The sequence below is a fragment of the Amblyraja radiata genome, chromosome 6 (assembly GCF_010909765.2).
Source record: "Amblyraja radiata isolate CabotCenter1 chromosome 6, sAmbRad1.1.pri, whole genome shotgun sequence".
Lineage (NCBI taxonomy): Eukaryota > Metazoa > Chordata > Chondrichthyes > Rajiformes > Rajidae > Amblyraja > Amblyraja radiata.
The window spans coordinates 48,878,592-48,903,556 of record NC_045961.1 but is presented as its reverse complement, the minus strand read 5'-3'; the positions used below and the strand labels follow the sequence as shown (position 1 = coordinate 48,903,556).

Sequence of the window (24,965 nt, the reverse complement as noted above, 5' to 3'; positions counted from 1 at the left end):
CCGCCATTCCATCTTGACTTTCTCCACTCTCCTCTCAGCGGCTCCCTCTAGAGGGCAGGTTTTCAGTAAGGAGGGTAGAAGAATATGCCAGGACATCACTAGGCATTACCCAAAAGTGATCTGACCTGGTGAAGCTGTAGCACAGGATTACATGTCAGTTTATTAGTGGCAATAGCATGCTGTAGATAGAGTTAAATAATTCTGCAGTCAGTGCATCTGATTGAGCTCTGAAAAGTGGTGGATCGTGAATCAACTGATGGAAAGAGAATGCTAACTTTGTGATGATGATGTACTTAAATATACAAAACACCAGTGCCCTGCAAGGATGCATTCACAGCCTGTTGCTATACTCCCTATACACTCACGACTGTGTGGCCAAATTTTACCCAAACTCCATCGAGCCACAAGAAACTGCAGATGCTGGTATCGTGAGCAAAAGATTATGGTGCAAGAATTGTCAATAGTCAATTTTATTCGTCCACCATGCCACCAGAACTTAGCAGGCCAGGCAGCATCTGTGGAGGGAATGGATATCTCACCTATACGGTTCAAGTTAAAGCTCCTCTTTGAGAAAGTTTTCATTTTGCATCTTGTTTTATCTTTGGAACTGTACTGGCTCTTCCAATAGTTCCCATGTTCCCAACCAGAAACACTGTTGGGAATATTTTTCATGAGTACATTTCTGATGCCGCAGATTGCCCATAGCTTATACATGCCCACTTTTGTGCTGCCAATCTGTTCTGAGTTTGCTTAATTGTTAATGCCACACAAGGTGACAGGGATGTTTTTAAGGTGGAGATTGACAGATTCTTGATTTGTAAGGATGTCAGGGGTTATGGGGAGAATGGGGTTGAGAGGGAAAGATAGATCAGCCACTTGATGGGCCAAATGGTCTAATTCTGCTCCTATAACTTATGTCCTTGATGTAAAGGTATGACGGTTTTCACAATGATCTTGTGGTGGTAACTTCTACTAGTGCTACTGTAGAAGGATGCAACTGCCGAATGGAAAATTCTTGAGTAGGTTTGTCACCTCATGTTAATTTGCCTACTACCTGCTGCATATCCTGTACGGAATCTGCATCCATCTGGACTCTTCCAGTTTGGTCATTAATGGTGACATTCCTGGAGAGGCACTGATGCATTCACTGAGTTTGGATGATAGCTGATAACAAAGTTGATGTTACCCTTTCCATTTTTGACCCAACATTTCGTGACTTAATGGATACTGGAGCCTAATGCCATTGGCTACTATTGTGCTGCCATCTTTGGTGGGACAAGATGTACATTCTCCTCATACACATCTTGTGATGAAGTCTGGTGTATGAATCTATGGTAGACACGAGTGCTGGAGTAACTCAGCGGGTCAGGCAGCATCTCTGGAGAAAAATGATGGGTGATGGGTTTGGAACCCTTCTTCAGACTGACTGAGTCTATGGGATTGATTGTCTGACTGTTGCTTCTCCAGGTGTGCAGAGCTCTAATATTACAAATGCTAATGCAGCAATGACTTGCATTATTAAAAAATATAGTACAGGTACCACATTTCACATCTATGGGTTTCCTAAAATTAATATTACAAATCACTGGTTATCCTCCACTTGCAATTGTGTTTTGATAACCAGTATTTTTAAATAAAATCATACTTACTTTGCCAGTTTGGTTTAAGTACTTCTGACACATGGAATCATTATTTATACGTTGATATTTGTAATTGTTTTTATGAAAGAAACTGGATTGTATCAATTTTCTTTTGAAGTTCAGTACTTTACATCAATTAGAATTTGTGTCTTGTATCTCCCTTGTTTATACTTTCACAAAATGGCCGATGTATTTCTGTGATCTAATTCCATGATTGATGGGTGCAGCCTTTGTTGAATTTGGGTAGTTTATTGTGGGGCATCACAACTGAATGTCTGTTATCAACTGACTTGCATACATGTACTATCTATTTAGAGACACTGGATGGCAAGCAAGAGTTGCAGATCCAAGTTAATAGTTGCAGCTGTAAAGAAGGGTGAAGGTAGCTGAGGAAGATAAGAATAGTGAAAAGTTTTATAACTGCATTGTCTGTTACTGTAGCTAAGCATCACTCTCATGTGTATTTTTGTAATTTGAGGGGAGGTAATATTTTAGGATTGTTAGCAGAAAAACTAATGGGACAAAGCCACAATTTTATTTTAAAAATGTAAACACTCCACATGTTTTAAAGGTTGAGCCTTTCAGCTATTGAGTTGTTGACAATAAAGCTGTTTTGAAGCTTGGCATTACAAATTGCAGCTGAGTCGTGGCTGTATTGAAATTCACTTTTTCAATTGGAGATTATTCATTGAAAAGATTCATAGCGTTAAGGTGAGGGACAACATTTAAAGGAGGTGTGCGGAGCAGGTCTTTTTACACAAAACAATGCGTGTCTGAAATGTGCTGCCTGGGATGATGGTGAAGGCAGATATGATAGTGGTATTTAAAAGGCTTTTCGATAGGCATATTCAAATACAGGGAATGGAGGGAAATGGATCATGTGAAGGCAGAGGAGATTTGTTTAACTTAGCATCGTGTTTGGCATGGACATTGTGGGCCAGAAAGCCTGTTACTCTGCTGTACTGTTGTACGTGGGAATATGGTTCCTTTTAAAATTCTTATTTAGAATTCAGGAAAATTGCCAGGAAAGGCAGCATTTATTGCCCATTTCTTAATCTACGTTGAAAAGAAGGTTTTACGTTCCCACCTTGAATCAGTACAGTTTTTTCATGTTAAGGTACATTCATAGTGTGGTTGGGAAAGCAGTTTTAGCATTTTGATCCAGTGACAATGAAGTGCTGATCTGAACCTCTTTAAAGTTCTAACTTTTACATTTACCCCTGCCCTTTGCAGAATATTTTGTATACAAGTTTCAAAAATGTTGTTTATATTATGAGATAATTAAAGCTCCCATGTGTGACGGATACATAAAAAGCAAAGTCAATGAGTAAAGCACATTGGGTTGTGAATCAAACCAACTTTCAATTATTTGACCAGATAATTTTCCTGTTGTCGGCAGTTTTGTTAAAGATTGCAGATAAGTAAAGCTTGTTTTAAATTGTCCCGGATTATATATTTTTTCTTTATTTTTCATATAGTATTTCTTTGCTTTTGGGTAATGAAAATGGGTTGAAGATCTCTTTCATGATCAAGGCATTTCCAGTCCTTGCCTTCCCTCAATGTCAAATAATATTTGCAGTGTCCACGGCATTAGCAGTTTGTCTTCTCATGAGGGGCAAAGGTTAATAGTGAGAGCTAGGTTTGCTGCTGATGGTAGAATGAGACGGACATAGAAACATTCAGTGTTACAATGAATATGGTGTACTAACTAAAGGAGTGACTTAGAAGCATAGAAACATAGAAAAATAGGTGCAGGAGTAGGCCATTCGGCCTTCGAGCCAGCACCGCCATTCAATATGATCATGGCTGATCATCTAAAATCAGTACCCCGTTCCTGCTTTTTCCCTTGATTCCTTTAGCCCTAAGAGCTAAATCCAACTCTCTCTTGAAAACATCCAGCGAATTAGCATCCACTGCCTTCTGTGGCAGAGAATTCCACAGATTCACAACTCTCTGGGTGAAGAAGTTTTTCCTCATCTCAGTCCTAAATGGCCTACCCCTTATTCTTAAACTGTGACCCCTCGTTTTGCACTCCCCCAACATTTTCACGGACATTTTCAACCTCTCATTTCTGAGGTCCGAGGTTCCCACCTGCTTCAAAAGGGCATCAATTATACCAGTGCCCAAGAAGAGTAAGGTGACGTGCCTCAATGACTATCGACCAGTGGCACTAACGCCTGTGGTGATGAAGTCCTTTGAGAGGTTGATCATGGCGCAAATCAACTCCTACCTCGACAAAAACCTGGACCCACTGCAGTTCGCTTACTGCCACAACAGATCAACGGTGGATGCGATCTCGCTGGCTCTGGACCACTTGGACAACAAAAACTCATATGTCAGGCATTTAATACAATCATCCCCTCCAAGCTGGTTACCAAACTCGCAGAACTGGGTCTCTGCGCATCCCTCTGCAATTGGATACTCTACTTCCTCATTCACAGACCACAGTCTGTTCGTATTGGTGGAAATGTGTCAGACTCGATAACAATCAGCATGGGAGCAACTCAAGGCTGCTGTGCTCACTCTATACTCATGACTGCGTAGCCGTTCATAGTGCGAACTCCATCATCAAGTTCGCTGACGACACCACTGTTGTGGGACGTATCACTGATGGGGATGAGTCAGAGTATAGAAGAGAGATCGAGCGACTGCCCATATGGTGCCAGCACAATAACCTGGCCCTCAACACCAGCAAAACCAAGGAACTGATTGTGGACTTTGGAAGGAGTAGGATGGGGACCCACAGTCCCATTTATATCAATGGGTCGATGGCTGAAAGGGTCAAGAGCTTCAAATTCCTGGGCGTGCACATCTCTGAAGATCTTTCCTGGTCCGAGAACACTGATGCAATTATTAAGAAAGCACATCAGCGCCTCTACTTCCTGAGAAGATTACGGAGAGTCGGTTTGTCAAGGAGGACTCTCTCTAACTTCTACAGGTGCACAGTAGAGAGCATGCTGACCGGTTGCATTGTGGCTTGGTTCGGCAACTTGAGCGCCCTGGAGAGGAAAAGACTACAAAAAGTAGTAAACACTGCCCAGTCCATCATCGGCTCTGACCTCCCTTCTGTCGAGGGGATCTATCGCAGACGCTGCCTCAAAAAGGCTGGCAGTATCATCAAGGTCCCACACTATCCTGGTCACACACTCATCTCCCTGCTACCTTCAGGTAGAAGGTACAGGAGCCTGAAGACTGCAACGACCAGGTTCAGGAATAGCTACTTCCCCACAGCCATCAGGCTATTAAACTTGGCTCGGAGCATTAAACTCTGAACATTAATAGCCCATTATCTGTTATTTGCACTTTATCAGTTTATTTATTCATGTGTGTATATACGTATATAATGGTATATGGACACACTGATCTGTTTTGTAGTCAATGCCTACTATGTTCTGTTGTGCTGAAGCAAAGCAAGAATTTCATTGTCCTATCAGGGACACATGACAATAAACTCTCTTGAATATTGAGCTGTTTTTGATGTTGGTGGAAGGTAGAATATTGGCCTACCACTTCGGGAGACTCATTCCGTTTTGTAGAGCATTGTCTAATCTTTTTGAGTTCACCTGATCTACGGGAAGCAAAGGCATGGCCAAAGGCTGCATTCTAATACTCTTCCAAAGAGTTGGGATTTACTTTTTTTTTTAAATGATTTGTATTCAGAATATAGAGGTCTCAGTTCAAGGTATTATATGTAACCTGTACAAGTAGCTGTGCAGTTAATATTGTATGACAGCTTAAATATTTATACTAATTGAAAATAAGTTTCATCTGAACACTTTAATGTAATTTTGCTCTAATTTGCTTGCAGCTGAGAAGCTAACCATAATATGTACCGTACTTTCCTGTTTCCACAGGCACCCCCATCCATGGTCAGTCATGAGCAGCGTCAACATGCAGAACACATATTCCTGTCATTTAGAAAATCAAAATCACCATTTGCAATATGTAAACACATACTAGGTAAATCTCTCCTGTTTTATTTGTTTAATGTCACTGATACTGAAAAATATTTTTGTCGCTCTCGTATAAATGTTTGTGAATCTGTTTATATAGACCAGAAGAGAGATCTTTCTTTTCTCAGCTGGGAAAATAAGCTAAACTAGGTGGAAGTAATAGCTATTTTAATAGGAGTGTAGAACCTGATTATTTTTTCTCCCCTCTGAATCATATATGCACAAACATGAGAATAGCTTCACCAGGCATCATGTTCAGCACAATCCTTGTATGCCAAAGAGCCTGTCCCAGTGCTGTACTGTTCTATATTCTAAAATGCGGTGGGGTTAGTGGAATTTCTATTATCTCCAATTGCCATTATTAGTCTTCAGATAGTCACAAGATAGGTCTTTATCTCTGATATTTTAACGCTTCTTACAATGGCAGAGGAGCTTAGAAGGTTAGGCTGCTGGGTATCTCCAGCATTTTCTGTTATTTTTGCGAATTAGTTTTTTTTAAACGCATCCCATGGGTAATTAAATTAGCAGTTGTGGTTGTCAAATGTTATAATTTTAGATCAACGCATACTAAAACACAGCAAGTCACGGAGCCGAGTTGTATCTTGTGAAATAAGTGTGATCCATTGTGAAGTTCTCCATAATTCACTTTTTGAGCTCAATGTTTTCATTTAGGAGCTGCACGGATGACAGGTAAACTACAGTGCCCTCCATAATGTTTGGGACAGAGACCCGTCATTTATTTATTTGCACCTGTACTCCACAATTTGAGATTTGTAATAGAAAAAAATCACATGTGGTTAAAGTGCACATTATAAGATTTTATTAAAGGCCATTTTTATACATTTTGGTTTTATTATGTAGAAATGACAGTTGTGTTTATACATAGTCCCCCCATTTCAGGGCTCCATAATGTTTGGCTTCACAGGTGTTTGTAATTGCTCAGGTGCGTTTAATTGCCTCCTTAATGCAGGTATAAGAGAGCTCTCAGCACCTAGTCTTTCCTCCAGTCTTTCCATCACCTTTGGAAACTTTTATTGCTGTTTATCAACATGAGGACCAAAGTTGCGCCAATGAAAGTCAAATATGCCATTATGAGACTGAGAAACAAGTATAAAACTGTTAGAGACATCAGCCAAACCTTAGGCTTACCAAAATCAACAGTTTGGAACATCATTAAGAAGAAAGAGAGCACGGGTGAGCTTAGTAATTGCAAAGGGACTGGCAGGCCAAGGAAGACTCCCACAGCTGATGACAGAATAATTCTCTCTATAATAAAGAAAAATCCCCAAACACCTGTCCGACAGATCAGAAACACTCTTCAGGAGTCAGGTGTGTATTTTTCAATGACCACTGTCCGCAGAAGACTTCTTGAACAGAAATACAGAGGCTACACTGCAAGATGCAAACCACTGGTTAGCCGCAAAAATAGGATGGCCAGGTTGCAGTTTGCCAAGAAATACTTAAAAGAGCAACCACAGTTCTGGAAAAAGGTCTTGTGGACAGATGAGACCAGCTGGTAAGCCGTGAGGACGGGTCAAAGGTGCTGCTCGGAGAAAAGCCGCCTCTCCGACCAGGTAGGGACCCTGAAAAGTAGCTTCCCCCTCCCCCCACCCCCCCAATAAAAAAGACTCCAAAAACACCAAAAACAAAACACTAAAATTCACGGGGGTGGGAAAAAAAAAAGAGGTGAAAAAAATGGGCAGCTGCAGGCTGGGCAGCCATACCATACAGGACGGCGCCCCCTAGTTCACATGGATATCGTGGCAGCTGCAGTTTTGCTGTTGGAGTTGGAGCACACGGTTGGGATGAAGTAGAGAGCCTTGCTCCTGACCTGTACATTCTTGGCTGTCTCTGTCTATGAAATATGAATTGACCAAATGGAACAACTGTAGGGTACTTTGAAGGGTCATAGTCAAATGGAACCATCATTTTGATGAATGGCAAACAGTCGCCAAAGGTTGTTTGACCTAACCTTGTTCGCTTTTATGTTTTAAAAATCCAAAAAATCTGCAGATGCTGGAAACCATTGATTAAAAACTAGAAAGAATTGAGCCATCCAGCACGTCAGGCCATATCTTTGGGAAGAGAATTAGTTACTGTTTCAGGTCAAAGGGCCTTCGATTTGAAAGGTTAACTCTATTTCTCTCCCTTTAGGTCTGACCTTGCATGCTGAGTATTTACAGCATTTTGTTATTTTTTTAAATAACCGGGTAGATACAAATCAAGGCAAGAAAACTTAAACTTGTTTTGCCAGTATACCTAAGCCTTTGTTTACTACTTGCAGTTTACAAAATGTTATTTCCCCAACCTTCTCTTCTAGCTTGTCGTTAGCTCTTCCTGATGAAGGTTATTAATAATTTGGCAGCGTGTCTGCTCATTCGATTCAGTAAATTGATATGCAGTGTATGCTTTTAAAGGAGTCTTTTGTAGTTTTGGAAGATTGATTTCTGCATTTCTGTAGCAGAGGTTAAGTAAGTAAGTTTGTTGGCCAAGTATTCACATACAAGGAATTTGCCTTGGTGCTCCTCCCACAAGTAACAACATGACATACAGTGACAGTTACGAATGACTCAGAAAATGATAAACATTAATAATAATAAAACATTAATGATAAAACACCATTGATCAAGCATGTGAACCAACAAAATACCAGATCAAAGGGAGGCTACAGATTTTGGGCTGTTTAGAGCAACTACTCGTGGATAAAAAACTGTTTTTATGTCCGTCTGTGGCAGCTTTGACAGTTCGGAGTCGCCTTCCAGAGGGACATGATTCAAAGAGTTTGTGGCCAGGGTGAGAGGGGTCAGAGATGATCTTGCCCGCTCGCTTCCTGGCCCTTGCAGTGTACAGTTCATCAATGGAGGGAAGGTTGCAGCCAATAATCTTTTCTGCTGATCGGACGATTCGCTGCAGCCTCCAGGTGTCGTGCTTGGTAGCTGAGTCAAACCAGATCATGATGGAGAAGGTGAGAACAGACTCTACGATGGCCGTATAGAATTGGACCATCATTGCCTGTGGCAGATTGTGCTTCCTCAGCTGCCGCAGGAAGCACATCCTCTGTTGTGCCTTTTTTACTGTGAAGTCGATGATAGCCCCCCACTTAAGGTCCTTGGAGATGATGGTTCCCAGGAACTTAAAAGACTCCACAGATGTGACTGTGGCGTTGTTGATGGTGAGTGGGGTGACGGGAGGAGGAGCTCTCCTAAAGTCTACAACCAATTCCACTGTCTTAAGAGCATTGAGCTCTAGGTTGTTGCTACGGCACCAGGACGCCAGCTGTGACACTTCCTGTCTGCCGGCAGATTCCTCCCCATCCTGGATCAGTCCAATCAGGGTTGTGTCGTCCGCAAACTTGAGAAGCTTGACAGAGGTGTCTGTGGAGGTGCAGTCGTTGGTGTAGAGAGAGTAGAGGAGAGGAGAGAGTACGCAGCCTTGCTGAGTGTTTGCGGGTCCGAGATGTGCTTTCCCAGCCTCACATGCTGCTTCCTGTCTGTCAGGAGGTTGGTGATCCACTGACAGGTTTTCAGGCACGGAAAAGTCCTATTTTAAGATATAGCAGTGTAGCAATTGTGTGTTATTCTGGTAGCAAGAGTAGTGAGAGCACGAAAATTTGAATTTAAGTAATTAAATAAATATCTTTTTTTTAATATCTTTTTTTTTTAAAGGCTAATTGCAGTTAGAGTTAAATGGTAAAAAAAAATGTGGTTTAAAAAAATCTGATTCATTAATTTCATTCAGTGAAGCTAATCTGCTGCAGTTTGGCTGATATGTGACTATTGGTTAAATCTTTATTGGGCCCTCAGTTTAGGGGCGAACAGGGATGAATAACAAATACCAGCATTGCCTGGGATATCTATGTACCATGAATGAATGGCTGGCATACACCCAGTGCACCTCATGACTTCCTAAAGAAATAATAAAGAAAGAGAAAAATAGAGTATGAAATAAAGATAGTCAGTAATACAAAACTGATGGTAAGCATTTCTGTAGATTGAAGAAAATGTTAATGAACATTGGGCCCATAGAAACGTTTGTGCGAATTGAGAATAGAAATCAAGAAAATTATAGATTAAGCGGGTATTTTGTGTAAATCTTTACTATGGAAGGTCCAAGTAACATTCTAGAAATTGTTGTAATTTGGCAATTGGAATAGAGAGGAATGTGGGGAAATTGACAATTACGATCCTGACTACCGATGCTGTCTGTATGGAGTTAATACGTTCTCCCCGTGACCTGCGTGGGTTTTCTCCAGGATCTCCTGTTTCCTCTGTAGGCTGATTGGCTTGCTAAAATAGTAAATTGTCCCTAATGTGTGTCGGATGGTGTTCGTGTCCGGGGATCACTGGTTAGCGTCGACCCGGTGGGCCGATCTCTAAACTAGACTAGACTAGGGCAGTGTTGCTGGACAAATTGTTGGAGCTACAAGCTGACAAGTCCACTGGTCCTGATGGGCTTTATCCAAGGGATGTAGATACTTAGCTTAGCTAGCGGATGGTTATTTTTAATGTTCCAAATTCCCTTGTTTTGGGAAAGGCTGCATTGTTGGCTTCTGCTTTTGGCATGTTTATTATTCATACATTTTGCAGATGGGACAACATTTTTCAACTCTTAAGCCTGTGGGTTATTTCTATGTAATTTGTTGTTGGGAAAGGTTGAGTAAAATTTTAAAAATTTTTTTTTTTCTTCACAGAAACCAGTAAAGTTGATTACGTTCTATTTCAAGCTGCCACGACCATAATGGAAGCTGTTGTGCGAGAATGGGTGCTATTGGAAAAAAACAGCATTGAATCACTACGGACATTCCTATTAACTTATGTCTTGCAAAGGCCTAAGTGCGTACTAAGTTATTTGAGTCTGGGATAATGGGACTTTATTAGAGTATTCAGGAGGTTTACTGAATCGACCCCCAAGATGGTTTTGTTTATAGTTGCAAATGATTCAGCTTCGGAAATTCTGTTTAAACTCCAATAATTCGGCACTCTTTGTAGTACTGATTTTCTAGAATATTGAACGTTACTCTTGCCAATGCTTAAATGCACTTTTATCTCAACTTTTTTGTACATTGTACAGTAGTTTGCTGAATTTTCCAGAATTAAAACGGAATTGGCAAAATGCAAGCATTCTGGGCCATATGTTGGCAAACATTCTGTGCCAACATATGGCCACTGGTTCTACTTATGTTCCTGCGACCTGGTGGGTTAGAACTTAATTCTCATTCCAGCCACATACCTAAATAACAGGGTTAGTCCTTGATTCACTGGGAGGAGAAAAGGATTTTTCTTTGAGCCAAATATGTTCTTTCATCACATTTTTTGGAGCACCTGCCTTACTTTAACAAAAGCAAAATGTTAATAGGGGTGCAATTAACGTCAAATTGTTGAGAACATTTGGAAGTTGCGATAGCATGTAAAGTGAGAGAACTCGCTAATTTTCAGATCAATTATCTTTTTTAAATCAGATGTTTATTAATCTAAAACATTAATTATTTCACTCTTCAAAAAATTCCACATTTGTAGTATTTTCTCAATATTGAGTTACGAAGCGGTTAACCGCCTCTCCTCTTAGGCTTTATGTAGCTCAGTGGAACTGCAGTTGTCTTGTTCTATTTTAATTGTTCACAGAAAGTCTCCAACAATAGTTTCACCAATGTGTTTAATAGACATTCATCCAAAAAGGTTGCACTTAAATTATCTTGTGTGCCCCTCCTGGCCATTTCCCAACTTGCCTATTCCCCATCATTCATCACCCCTTCCTTACTGCTCGGCATATTTCAACACTTATTTGTCATCACAGTGCTAAAATTTAAAGTTTAAATTCCTTATAGGGTCTTGCCATATCCCTCAGACTTTCAATGTTCCAAGTTAACTTTGTCCTGGCTTCTGCAGTGTTAGGAATGGTTTAGACGGTTATAAACTCATAAGAGCAGAATTAGGCCATTCAGTCCATCGAGTCTGCTCTGTCATTCGATCATGGCTGATCGATTCAACCCCATTCGCCTGCCTTCTCCCAGTAACCTTTGAAACCCTTACTGATCAAGAACCGACCAATCTCCACTTAAAAAATACTCAATGACGGCCTTCTCTGCTATCTGTGGCAATGAATACCACAGATTCATCACCCTCTGGTAAAGAAATTGCTCCTCATTTCCATTCTAAAGGTATGTCCTTTTATTCTGAGGCTGTGCACTCTGATCCCACACTCACCCGCAACTGGAAACATCCTCTCCACAAGCTAGTTATCTAGCTCTATGACTCTAATACCATATGTTGTCCTTGGCTGCAAAGACACTGGAATTTATCCTAATGCAGCCGGGTTAGATTCTGACTATGGGTGTTGCCTGTACGTAGTTTGTCCATTCTCCCTGTGACCGCGTGGGTTTTCTCCGGGTGCTCTGGTTTCCTCACACATTCCAAAGATGTGCAGGTTTGTAGGTTAATTGGCTTCTGTAAAAATTGTCCCTAGTGTTTAGGATAGAACTAGTGAACACTGGTCGGCACGGACTCAGTGAGCCACGGCCTGTATCACTAAACTAAACTACTCTCTCCCTTGCACTATACTCTTTTTAAAATAATACTTCTTAAATCAACATTGTTGACTAAGCTTTTAGTTACCTTTATGAACATGTCTTTCCATGCTAGATCCTATGGTAAGATTTAGAAAATGTACAATGTTAAATGTGCCAAATGTTCCTGCTGCTGTTTCAATTTGTTAACTGAACTTGTCTTTTTGCAACTTTTAATTTTAAACAAATAGAAATATATCCATAATTATAAGAAATAATATATATGCCTTTGTAAGCCTATTATGAAATAAGCCTTTTGTCAGGTGTGCTTTTAAAGGAATCATCGATACCGATTAAGCCAACAAATATACCAAATATAACAATATATCTTATTTTTGAACATTGTAATAAATGGTTCATTACAGGGAAATTGTGGATTGGCAACCAAGACTTTTAGATTCAATCTAACTTTTGAAAATGTTCTAGGTGAATTCTTATAAAACATAAGATAATTAAAAGAATTGTAAATTGAAACAAAGGAATATTTTAAGATCAACTGACATTAGGACAAAAATCGTTGTTATGACATGATAATACCATAACAAGTTAACATTATCACCATAATGTTTTATTTTAAAGCAGTTAATGTATTTGTTGTTTCCTTAAAGCCTTCAGAAATATGTTCGAGAACAGATACTATTAGCAGTAGCAGTAATTGTCAAGCGAGGCTCATTAGACAAAACCATTGTCTGCAACAGCATATTCCATGAAGTTGGTCACTTAATAAGCAGTGGCAACCCAGTAGTGGTAAGTATTTAATGCAGCCTTTGGTTTTTACATCTTTTTAAATCATAATTGCCTTTGCTGGCAGTAGTTTATTTCAATGCATTTCTGCCAAATCTTGGATAATTTTAATTTCACCTTTTTGTTTTTATGTCTTCATCTTCCTTAAGTGGAGAGGAAGCACATCAGGTTTTTACTGTCTTTAATCGCTTTGATAAAATGAACATTGAATATTTCAATGGGACAGAAAGGGCAGATAAAAACTGCTATCAAATGCACTTCACTTTATTCTACTCCTTTTCTACTTACAGTGCCCTCCATAATGTTTAGGACAAAGACCCATCATTTATTTATTTGCCTCTGTACTCCACAATTTGAGATTTGTAATATAAAAAATCACATGTGATTAAAGTGCACATTGTCAGATTTTATTAAAGGGCATTTTTATATATTTTGGTTTCACAATGTATAAATTACAGCTGTGTACAGAAATATACATAGTCCCCCCCATTTCAGGGCACCATAATGTTTCGGACATGTGATTTCACAGGTGTTTGTAACTGCTCAGGTGCGTTTAATTGCCTCCTTAATGCAGGTATAAGAGAGCTCACAGCACCTAGTCTTTCCTCCAGTCTTTCCATCACCTTTGGAAACTTTTATTGCTGTTTATCAACATGAGGACCACAGTTGTGCCAATGAAAGTCAGAGAAGTCATTATGAGACTGAGAAACAAGAAAACTGTTAGAGACGTCAGCCAAACCTTAGCCTTACCAAAATCAACTGTTTGGAACATCATTAAGAAGAAAGAGAGCACTGGTGAGCTTATGAATCGCAAAGGGACTGGCAGGCCAAGGAAGACCTCCACAGCTGATGACAGAAGAATTCTCTGAATAATAAGGAAAAACCCCAAAAAACCTGCCGACAGATCAGAAACACTCTTCAGGAGTCAGGTGTGGATTTGTCCATGACCACTGTCCGCAGAAGACTTCATGAACAGAAATACAGAGGCTACATTGCAAGGTGTAAACCACTGGTTAGCCGCATACATAGGATGGCCATGTTACAGTTTGCCAAGAAGTACTTAAAAGAGCAACCACAGTGCTGGGAAAAGGTCTTGTGGACAGATGAGATGAAGATTAACATATCAGAGTGATGGCAAGAGCAAAGTATGGAGGAGAGAAGGAACTGCCCAAGATCCAATGCATACCACCTCATCTGTGAAACACGGTGGTGTTGTATGTATGGCTGCAGAAGTTACTGGCTCACTTATCTTTATTGATGATACAACTGCTAATGGTAGTAGCATAATAAATTCTGAAGTGTATAGACACATCCTATCTGCTCAAGTTCAAACAAATGCCTCAAAACTCATTGGCTGGCAGTTTATTCTACAGCAAGACAATGACCCCAAACGTACTGCTAAAGCAACAAAGGAGTTTTTCAAAGCTAGAAAATGGTCATTTCTTGAGCGGCCAAGTCAATCACCTGACCTGAACCCAATTGAGCATGCCTTTTATATGCTGAAGAGAAAACTAGCCCCCAAAACAAGTAAAAGCTAAAGATGGCTGCAATACAGGCCTGGGAGAGCATCACCAGAGAAGCCACCCAGCAACTGCCGATGTTCATGAATCGCAGACTTCATGAATTGTTCATGAATCGGAGATATGCAACAAAATACTAAACATGACTACTTTCATTTACATGACATTGCTGTGTCCCAAACATTGTGGTGCCCTGACATGGTATAAACACCGCTGTAAATTCTACATGGTGAAACCAAAATGTATAAGAATGCCCTTTATTAAAATCTGAGATTGTGCACTTTAACCACATGTAATTTTCCTATTACAAATCTCATATTTTGGGGTACAAAGGCAAATAAATGAATGATGGGTCTTTGTCCCAAACATTACGGAGGGCACTGTATGAACTATCATTTGCCATCTTGTAACTATTCAGATCCTAGCTCCCTTATATTTATTTTCTTTCGTAGTAAATATTGTCAGTTATTCACTTTGATGAAATTAAAATCTTCAGCTTGATGCCTCCTCACATTCCCCTGAAATGGACCCTTGTCATGGTTGAAAACTGTAGAAATAGTCTACTGAGCAAAATGCTCACTTTTCCCATCTGCGACTTACTGTTGCATCCGGAAGCCACTCTTCTTTCCTTATTGAATTGAATTGAATTGATTTTATTAGGGACAGTGCATATTAATAAAACATTTGCATGTAATATGCAAGATTGTAGCCAGTAGCTAATTTCCATCTTTAGTCCCACACAAGATAAACACATCCCAAACAAGGTAAAAACAAAAGACAAAAACAAAAACAAAACAAACAATATGGTTTAGCCTGCAGTCATAACATAGAATAAATAACAAACACTCAACACAGTTTAAAGTCCCAAAGTCATTGTCTCTTCCCTCCTTGCTTTCCCTCTGCGCTGGGGCAATCCAAGCCTCCGATGTTATGACCTCGCCAGGTGATGGTAGGTAAGTCCCGCAGGCTGAATCCGAGCTCCGCAAACGGGCCGGTTCAAACTCCGCGGCCCGGGGCGGTCGAAGCTGCCGAAGCTGCCGTCCTCCAGTCCAGCGGACGCAGCTGTAGTTGCGGGAGCTCCGGAAAACAGAACTCGAGCTCCCGATGATGTCGTCCACTGGCCCACTGGCCCACGGCCGAGCCTCCGAGGCTCCAAAGTCGGGTCGGAAGTTGTGCCGCACCACAACCACAGCCCCGAATTCGGCCAGGCTCGCGTTGGTAAGTCCTGGCTCTGCTCCACAGCCTCCACAGCCTCGAGGTCGGTCGCAGTTGGAGGCTGCCAGCTCCGCGATAGGCCTCAGCGCAGACGGACACGGAGACGGGGATACGGCAGGAAAAGTCGCATCCCCCCGAAGGAAGAGCCAAAAAACACACCACACCCACCCCCCACACACACACAGCCAATCAAACCGCAAAAACAGGACAAAAGAAAACAAAAAACAGAAAAGACAAACGGACTGCAGGCGAGCCGCAGCTGCAAGGCAGCGCAGCCACTCCCACTTCTTGAATGTATAATCACTACATATCATTTTATCAAATTTTAGATCCCTTCAATCTGATTTCCTCCTTCCCATAACTTCCAAGATTGCTGCTTAAAATGGCCAGTAGTATCCTGAACTCAACCTTTGTGTTGTGTAAAAGAAAAAAACTGCAAATGTTGAAAATTTTCATGGTCTTCAACCAGCATCTCTCTTCCACAAAACGTTTTGCAGGCAATATCTTCACATGCGTTTGTTTACTTATCCTTTCCAACAGTCAAGGCACTTGTTACAATAGCTGTAACCATAGCAAGGAAATGGAGGGGAAGAGAAAGGCTGGATTTTTGTAGTGCTGCTGTTATTTGCTTCCCAGTGTGTACATGATCACCTCTGACATGGCCAAGATTACACTGTTATGAAGATTGGTTGTTGGTAATTGTCCGTTACTTTATTGACAATGGGTTTCCAAAAATCTGCTTCATCCTTGGCATCATAAATAAAAACAAGTTGAAAATGGCAATCAAAATGTTTTCCTCTCAATGTATGCCTTTAAACAAGGAATACTTGCCTTTTCTGGTCACACTGCTTAAAATAGTCAACAAGAACTGTTTTATTAGAAATATTTTTTTGCATTTTAACAATTTGATTTGGGGTGATCGGCCAATTCCTCATTCTTTGATACATGTCTTGCTCGGTATTTTATCAGGTCCAATATTAATCTGTCAACCTTGCTAACGCTGGGATTAAATCTGCTTCATGGCAATTGGGGTGAGGGGAGAGTAGTTTAATTCTGATGCGAGATCAGAGTAAATATTTCTGTGCCCTTTCTACTTAGGAATTTGCTGTAAAACAGCTGCACCAAATGGAAAATTACAGCTGTAAAATGTAAAGTAGACTTGAGGATGTGTGAATGATAACGGAAAAGCACCATATCCATTTGGCACTTTTCCCATGTGAATGTGGAGTTGGAATGAATGTCCTATCAAAACAAATTTTCAGCTACACCATCCTAATACTCATTACATTTCAAAATTGACTGTCCATTTATTATAAAGATATTGTTATTTAACACCAAGAGCAAGATTTTCTATGAATAATTATGGCAAAATAAAATATGTTTATAATCAGAGGGATTATAGTTTTGTTATAGTGATTACAGGACATTCCTCCAGTGCTCGCCCTCTTTTCCCATCAACTCACCTTAGATTCTCTGTGGCTATAATGGAGGATGGCAGGTGATTTTAGATATCACAAAATTAGCACGTACTTCTTTCACTTTATTTTAGCTCATAGGGCAATCTAGTTTTCATATTAAAAGTGAAAGAATTGTGGATTATTAAATTTGCTAGAAATATTTTTAAACTTGCTTTTGTTGATTGTTTTGCTTAAGTAAGCTTGCTGAATATTTGCCACGGAAAAATTTCAATGAACTCAATGTTTTCAATAGTTATCATAAACTGCTTTCCTGTAGTCACCAATTCCACCAGTCCCCAGGCAGATCTTGAGGCTTCACCTGTGTAATGTATATGACTCATTATTTGCTGCGTAAAGCGAATATGCACGTTTCTTATCTCAGGATTTAAGTATAATCCTATATAATCTGAACCAGCCTTCAGTGTTTAACCTGTTTTAATCATGAGGCTATCTAAAACTCTTCAGACGTTCTCGATCCATACCAAGTTCCTTTAATCCATCCATTGCATTAGTTTCAAGTCAAAGAATTGCTAGATTAAAATTCTCTTCCCCGTTTGCATTTGCTCCCAATTATCTTTCTGATCTTTATCAATCCCACAACCTCCAAAATAGCTGCTCCTTAAATTGTTATTTTAATAATTGTCTGGATTTTAATGCCTTGTCTCTGGGTTTTGAAATCCTTGCCAAACCAACTCTGTTTATTTCTTCTTTTAGAAAGTGCCTTAAAACATTACTTTTAAATTGTTTTAGGCTAATCTGACCCAATATCTCCTCTGGTGGCTTGGTGTCACATTGTTTGATACTATTACATGCAATGCCTACTTCAAGGTGTAAGGACAAGTTCCAGTTGAGACTTTGCAATGGGCTCTTTGTGCCTTATTAAACGTTGCTAATATTCCATACTGCAAGCTATGCTAGTGTTTCTTAGTTTTCAATGGAGGGGGGGGGGGGGCTGAATTAATTCAGTTACCAAGGTCAAGGTATTACTGTTGAGTGGCATTTCTGAACTGAAATGTTGCAGCTGACCAACAGCATTACTTCAGCTGTTGTTTGCAATTGCATAAATAGAAACACACTGGTAACATACTTTCAGTGCACAGTGATTAACTAGGTAGGAAGACTCACTGCATTTTCCCTGTAGACATTGGCTTCACAGGCATAACTTTGAACATTAACACTTCTATGGACCCCACCTTGGCACCATATGGTCTGGGCATCTAGTCATTTACTTTGAAGTCAGAACAATGCTGACAATGTTCTTGGAGTAAATCTACAGGGGGAGAGGAAGCATTGAGATTGATTCAAAATTGGTATTCCAAGACTGCGCCACTTCTCTCCCATGAGTTATTGCATGACTAATGCATGATCTCTCAAATTGCTCAGACGATTCTTAAACTAACAAAACCATGACACTTTCCTCACGGCCTTTGTACTCGGCTGTATTTATCCTCATAGTTATTGGAGACGAACGCTTAACATTTTTAGTTTCTGTCTGTGTAAATAGAAAAAAATATTGAACCTCACTTATTTAATTATAAATCACTTTATATTTTTAGGTTTGATATTTATAGGCACAACACTTTTTCAAAATAATAGGGGTTGATCCTTTCATCTGGTGAGTTTTGCCAGTTTGATGCCTGTTCCTTCCTTTTCTAGCTCCATGTGTTAATAAATGTCAGCCAATCTCCTGCTTGTGGTCTTAACTTGGTCAGAAACCCCATTGTCTTGGCGGTGGCACCGAGTCAGAGCTGCAGGGCTTGTCCTGGCCAGGCAATGTGTCGATGTCCTCTACCCCTGCTGTTTCAGGGCCTCCAGCAGCCTACATGTGCATCCTCTCCAATTTTATTGGCCTTACTTAAAATTGTAAATCTTAAATCATGCTACTTTGTTGCCTTTTAAGAAACTCACTCAAACATTTGTCTTCTGATATTGCCTTTGATAATAATACTTTAATATTTTATATTGGGCATTTACTATCTGAAGGTCCTAGAGCAGGTTACAATAGTGCAGCATTTGACACCGTGGATCACACTGACCTCAATGAGGATCTTCCTCTCATTGTTCAATGCAACAAGCTCCTTAGTTCCACTCTTCTTTGTCAAAAGCTAGACCTGAAAATAATGGACCTTCAGAGATGGATGGAATCCCTATTGTACTTCAAAAGTCTGGCCAATATGTGACTCCAGGTTTAAGTTCCCCCCTCTCCCCCTCAACAAAAAGAGTGTGTGCTGATGCCTTATATGCAGGATGAAGTGTTTTGTTTTTGTTTTCCACATTCTCCCCCGTCCCCCCCCCCCCCACCCCCCCGTCCCCCATTTATCCAATTGAGGTCTCTTGAAAGTATCACTAAAGAGGCATGTCATCTGCATATTCTCTTTTAATCATTAATGTCAGATTGAGTTCCAATCTTGGATGAACATTGGCTTTCCTTAGAAAGACTAAAGTCATTACCAGAAATACCAGTTTTTGCATCCTTTTTATTGCAAATTTCTCACCAGTGCCAGCCATGCTGAACCGGTCAGTCGTCAGTGGTAGCATCTATTTGATCCTAAGTCAAGTTTCTTCTCCAGGTCACTATGAAGATGTCTTGCTACCATCGTTCTGATATTACTCATTTTGCCCCTATTTTGGCCTTTAATGGCCTCCCATCGTAGACTTCACTAATTTAAACTTTTACAAAATTTGTAGCTATTAATCATGTTGCCACTGTCACTGCTTGAGATGGTGCACATTTAATTCTACATTCTCCAAAGTTTACGATTATAGGATGAAGTCAGCATCTCTGGCTGTCTGACCCGTTGAGTTACTTCATCATTTTGTATCTATCTTTGGTGTAAACCAGCATCAGCAGTTCCTTCCTACACATTATACTGAGCATTCAGCTTGGTGCTAACTACTTCACTTTATAAAATCTCATTAATACATTTAAATAATTATTTTTCAGCCATACCAAATCTGAACAAGCCATTTCAAAAGCAGGTTTATATCTTGGGAGCCTAATCCTGTATGTAGAATAAAACCCTGTTTACTAACTATTTGTGTGAAGAATTAGTTGTTGAATGATATTTTAAATCACAAGCTTTATTTTAGCCAGGATCAATTGCTAAAATTCTAACCCCAACCTCAATGCAGCTTTATGTTACACTTACAATGGTATATATGTACTCTGAAGTTTAATGTTATTCTTATGTTTTTTACATCAGACCATTTAGGTAAAGTTTAGTTTCTTAAAATAATTATTTGTATTGTTCTACTTTATCTTGAAGATAATTCTCAATCATTTGTCCCTGTATGATGGGCAAAGGAACTTGAAACGCAGATACTTTTGTGATCCTTCCAGACATGCTAATTATTCCTTAGTTTATGAGCACTATTGATTCCAATCAGCTCTTCCACACTGCCCCCCCCCCCCCCCCTCCCCCCTCAATACCCAAATCACCGACCTTGTTGGCTATGCCTCACTTCAATGGCAGCCTTTTCACCTTGCTTTATAGCCATTAGGATGTCCAGGACTTTGATACGTAAAATATACTTGGGAATATAAAATTACTTTAAAGCTGTAACTACTGTAATTCAGTTTTAAACACATTTTTTAATGCATCTTGCAGCAGACATTGGCGTGTTCAATCCTAACAGCATTATTGACTGAATTCTCAAGTTCCACTAAAACCAGCAATATTGGCCTCAGTATGGAATTCCATGGGAGCTGCAAAAGAAATTTTCAGGTAAAAGATTCCTTAATATGAAAAATTATTGAAAGATAATATATCTTTAATGAGATCATGAAACCTAAATCTGTTTAATCAAACCATCTTTCAGTTGTGCCATTATTTACAACTTGAGAATATATATTTTACAATGACTTGATCTCTGAATACATCTTAAAATGCATTCTGTTAATTTATTTAAATTGTTAATTTTAATGTAATAACAAGGAGCTGCAAATGCTGGTTTATACAAAAAACATACTGGTGCTGCCTGACCCGTGGAGTTACACTATTTTGTGTCTATTTGTTTATTTTAATGCTTATTTGTCTGAGAGCCATACTTCATCTTTCCCTACCAAGCTTGGGGACAATTGTAGTAACTCAGACTTTCATTGGGCGATATCAACTGCTTCAGCACACACCAATTTCCTGAATGTACACCTCAGGCATTCATATGGTGGATAACTTTCCCTCGTTACTCAGCTGACAGGCCCCTTATCTCATTCTGCTGCACATTGCCTGCACCCAAGGAATGAAGGAAAAGAGATGGAAGTGACGAAGAAAGCATTTCATTATTAGCGTGTGAATTTATTACTGAAACTCAAAAATAAACACTTGAAGCAGTGCTTCCTTTAAAATATATATTTCTGTGTCAGCAATCAAGAGCCAGTCTTTACACTTTAGACTTTAGAGATACTGTGCAGAAACAGGCCCTTCGGTCCACCTTGTCCGTGCTGCACAGCGATCAGCCCATAAACTGGCACTATCTTACACTAGGGACAATTTATAATTTTACCGAAGCCAATTAACCTACAAACCTGTACGTCTTTGGAGTGTGGGAGGAATCCGGAGCTACCGGAGAAAACCCACGCGGTCACAAACTCCGTACAGACAGCACCCGTAGTCAGGATTGTCTTTGTCAATTTCGGGAGCTGTAAGGCAGCAGCTCTACCGCTGCTCTACTGTTCCGCCCTAGTCATAAATAATTTAGATTTTTCATTCTCAGATTTATCTTTGCGGCTTTCCAAATAAACATATTCACCTCCACTCAGTTGCATCTCTAGGGTGGGAGATTGCAACGTTCCCTGTTTCGACGAATGCAATCAACCTGGCATGCACAATCAAATAAGATCAAATAGAACAAGTTGTCTACAACTTTAGGCTGTGCACGCCATATGCAAGAAGAAGAAGAAGTTGCATCTCTGAGATCCACTAAACAGAACCACACTTGAAAGGTCTTAAGCCAAGCTTTTAAAAAAAGAACAAAAAAACAGGAATGAAAATTAGTGTTGCATTTAACTGGATCAAGCATGATTATTTTTGCTCTTGTTACTGAAAATACAGGAAGATGACCTTCGGCAGATATTTGTTTTGACGGTCGAGGTGCTTCAGGAATTCAGCCGACGGGAAAACCTCAGTGCTCAAATGTCTTCTGTGTTCCAGCGTTACCTTGCACTAGCTAACCAAGTCTTGAGCTGGAACTTTCTTCCTCCAAATTATATCCTTTCAGGCTCATTGTACTTCCACGGTAGTGTGTTAGTATTGCATTTAATGGACATTAATGGTTGTGCTTTGAAAACTATGATTACTAAGCTGTTTTGGTTGAAATGAAGGACAACTTCCATTCTTCCACTAACTTAAAAATAAGGAAGTGGTAGAAGAGGCTCGACTATAGTCCTCGGTGCCCAACTAGAGATATATTGTAGTCCCAAATTTGGATTTAATCCATTTGACTGGAATGTATTCTGCTTTTCAGTTGAAAATAGGATTGCAATTTGCCGTTAAAGCACTGCCCCAATCAAATGACGTGCTCACAAACCAATGATGTCAGGGTATGGTTCCTGCAAAACCACTTCAATACTTCAATAAGGGGGTAACATTTTGAGGTTAGAAGAGAAAATGGTAAACAAAAGAAGGTTGTCATTTTTCTTTTAACCATATTATTTGGTTTTGTTACTTAAGTATGCTAAATGTTTGGATTAAAATGAAAAATCCTAATTAGCAAAATATTATAAGTGAAATTATCTTTCAGCACAGACAAAATGTAGGATTGAATGCAAAGACTCCTGTTTTTTTCCCTTCCATAAGCAACCTACTTAAAATCTCTTTTTTCTCCTCCCTGCTTAATATTAACAAGTGTGGATGGTGCAGATGACTTATGTAGAAGGGTCCCAACCTGAAACATCACCCATCCCTTTTTCTCCCGAGATGCTGCCTGATCCACTGAGTTACTTGATGTGCTCAAGAAACTGTGCTTCCAGTGTATTGACTCTCACCAAATCCAGCTCGCTCTTTATCCCTATGCTGACTTACATTAGTTCCTCATCGCAAAATACCTGGATTTTGGGGATTTTCATCCTGGATTTTGGGGATTTTCATCCTACCTCCCTGTGGAAATGCTACAGTTGCCTGAAATGTGAAATAAGCTGGGAATAGTTAGCAAGCTAGGCAGCATTTGCAGGAAGAGAAGCAGAATTAATGCTGCCTTTGATGACCTTTCATTGATGTCACTCTGAAGCATTAACATTGTTTTTCCACAGATGTAAATAAGATAAAGCACTCTAGATAGTTCCAGCCACCGTACGTTGCTATTGTGGCCAGGAATATCAAGTTATTTGTATTGATGTTTAGAACTTCTTTGAACCGAGTAACTAGCTGTTGCTAGTTCTTTGAGAGTTGATGTGAACTAAATAGTATAGTAATCCTATAGTGCCAAAATTGTCAACAGTACTTTAGTATGGATTGTCTTGCTAAAAATAACAGATGTGACAGCTAAATATTGTGCCTGGTTAAAATGGTGCCAATAAACCTAACTGCTTTGAAGAGATCGCAAGTTGTTTAGTCTAGTTCTAATCATTTGAAGCAAGTGAACACTTCAAGCTCTTGCAGTTTTGCCTTTGATTCCAGTCATTTAGATATCTGCAATGAGATGTCTGTTCATTTCTCTATTTTTAACAATGTAACTATGATTTTTACATGACCTATTCTTAAAGGTGCCGATGGTGACATTTTTCAGAAATAATGAAACTAAAATATCCAAAGTGTTTTTTTTTTGTTACAATTTTAGAAGCTTTTATCGTGATAAGTAATTGGTATTAAATCAAAATTGCATTTTGCATCTCAATGTTAACTTTGAAAGTAATTATTTGCAAATCCTTCTCACTTTTTGAAAGAACGGGATGTTTAGCAAACTCGTTAAAATACCATAAGCTCATTAAAACATTCTAAATATTCCATCTGTAGGATGGAACTTAAATTTTAATTGTAAAATAACAGTGTACACCAACTATTAGAATGCGGTTGTTTTTAAGGATGCAAAACTATTGACACAAAACTACCTGTTTTGTTGGTCAATTGAGAATGTACATTTTGCTGGAGCACTGTAAAATCCGTGGAATGCCTTCCAAGTTAAGAGCCAAACAATGCATGAGTGCAGCAGGCAAAAGCTATATATAGGTGTTTCTTTCATTAGAGATGCTCTTCAGCTGTGCTTTTTTTTATTATCTGCGCTTCACAGTTTTCTTTAAGCATATAAAGTAATTATCATGTAACTTCAGTCAGAGGTAGTTCACCAGACGTCCAGCTGCAAGCAGAAACGGCCAAGAATATTGCTAAATAGGTATGTAGGACTTTTATTACGTTTAGATTTCCCATCAGAACCAGTTTGAGTGCAGAGAAATATCAGATCCGTTTGAACCAAGTTAAACTTAATTTTAGTACCTCCAAAAGAAACCTAATAAATCTTGTTTTGCATTGTGAAGCAGTATCATTACATGGTTGCATTTTGTGACTGGTGTTAATGAAACCAGATTTATGTTGTAAAATGACACCATTCATTTGCCAGTCTGAATTGTTTAATCTTTTGTTTTAAATTGGCAAGCAATAATAATTAGACCGTGAAATCTTGTCTTTAATTCATAGAACTATCTGTATTATCAATGTTTTCTAGTTTTTTCATGAAAACTAAAAGTCCAAACTTTACTGAGATTCCACCTACACCTGAGTTGAAGTTTCTGCAACTAAATTGCGTATTTTTAATTTTTTTAAATAATGGCATCTGCTTCAGGATTGTGTTCCAAGATGTGTTGATAAATGCTGAGTTTTAGCCTGCTGTTGGATTCCGACCGAAAAGTTCCGTATTGTTCAATCTACAAGTTAAAAAAAAAA

General features: G+C 39.4%; 1 protein-coding gene across 1 annotated transcript in view; it reads left to right on the top strand.

Annotated features, from left to right (window-relative positions):
• xpo4 (exportin 4) overlaps window positions 1-24,965 on the top strand; it is a 106,825-nt gene that overhangs the window by 23,791 nt on the left and 58,069 nt on the right. Inside the window, exons 2-6 of the mRNA XM_033022736.1 lie at window positions 5,495-5,600; window positions 10,284-10,425; window positions 12,764-12,902; window positions 20,700-20,816; window positions 22,143-22,296. Coding sequence (XP_032878627.1) covers window positions 5,495-5,600; window positions 10,284-10,425; window positions 12,764-12,902; window positions 20,700-20,816; window positions 22,143-22,296 — 658 coding nt within the window. The remainder of the gene's footprint in view (window positions 1-5,494; window positions 5,601-10,283; window positions 10,426-12,763; window positions 12,903-20,699; window positions 20,817-22,142; window positions 22,297-24,965) is intronic.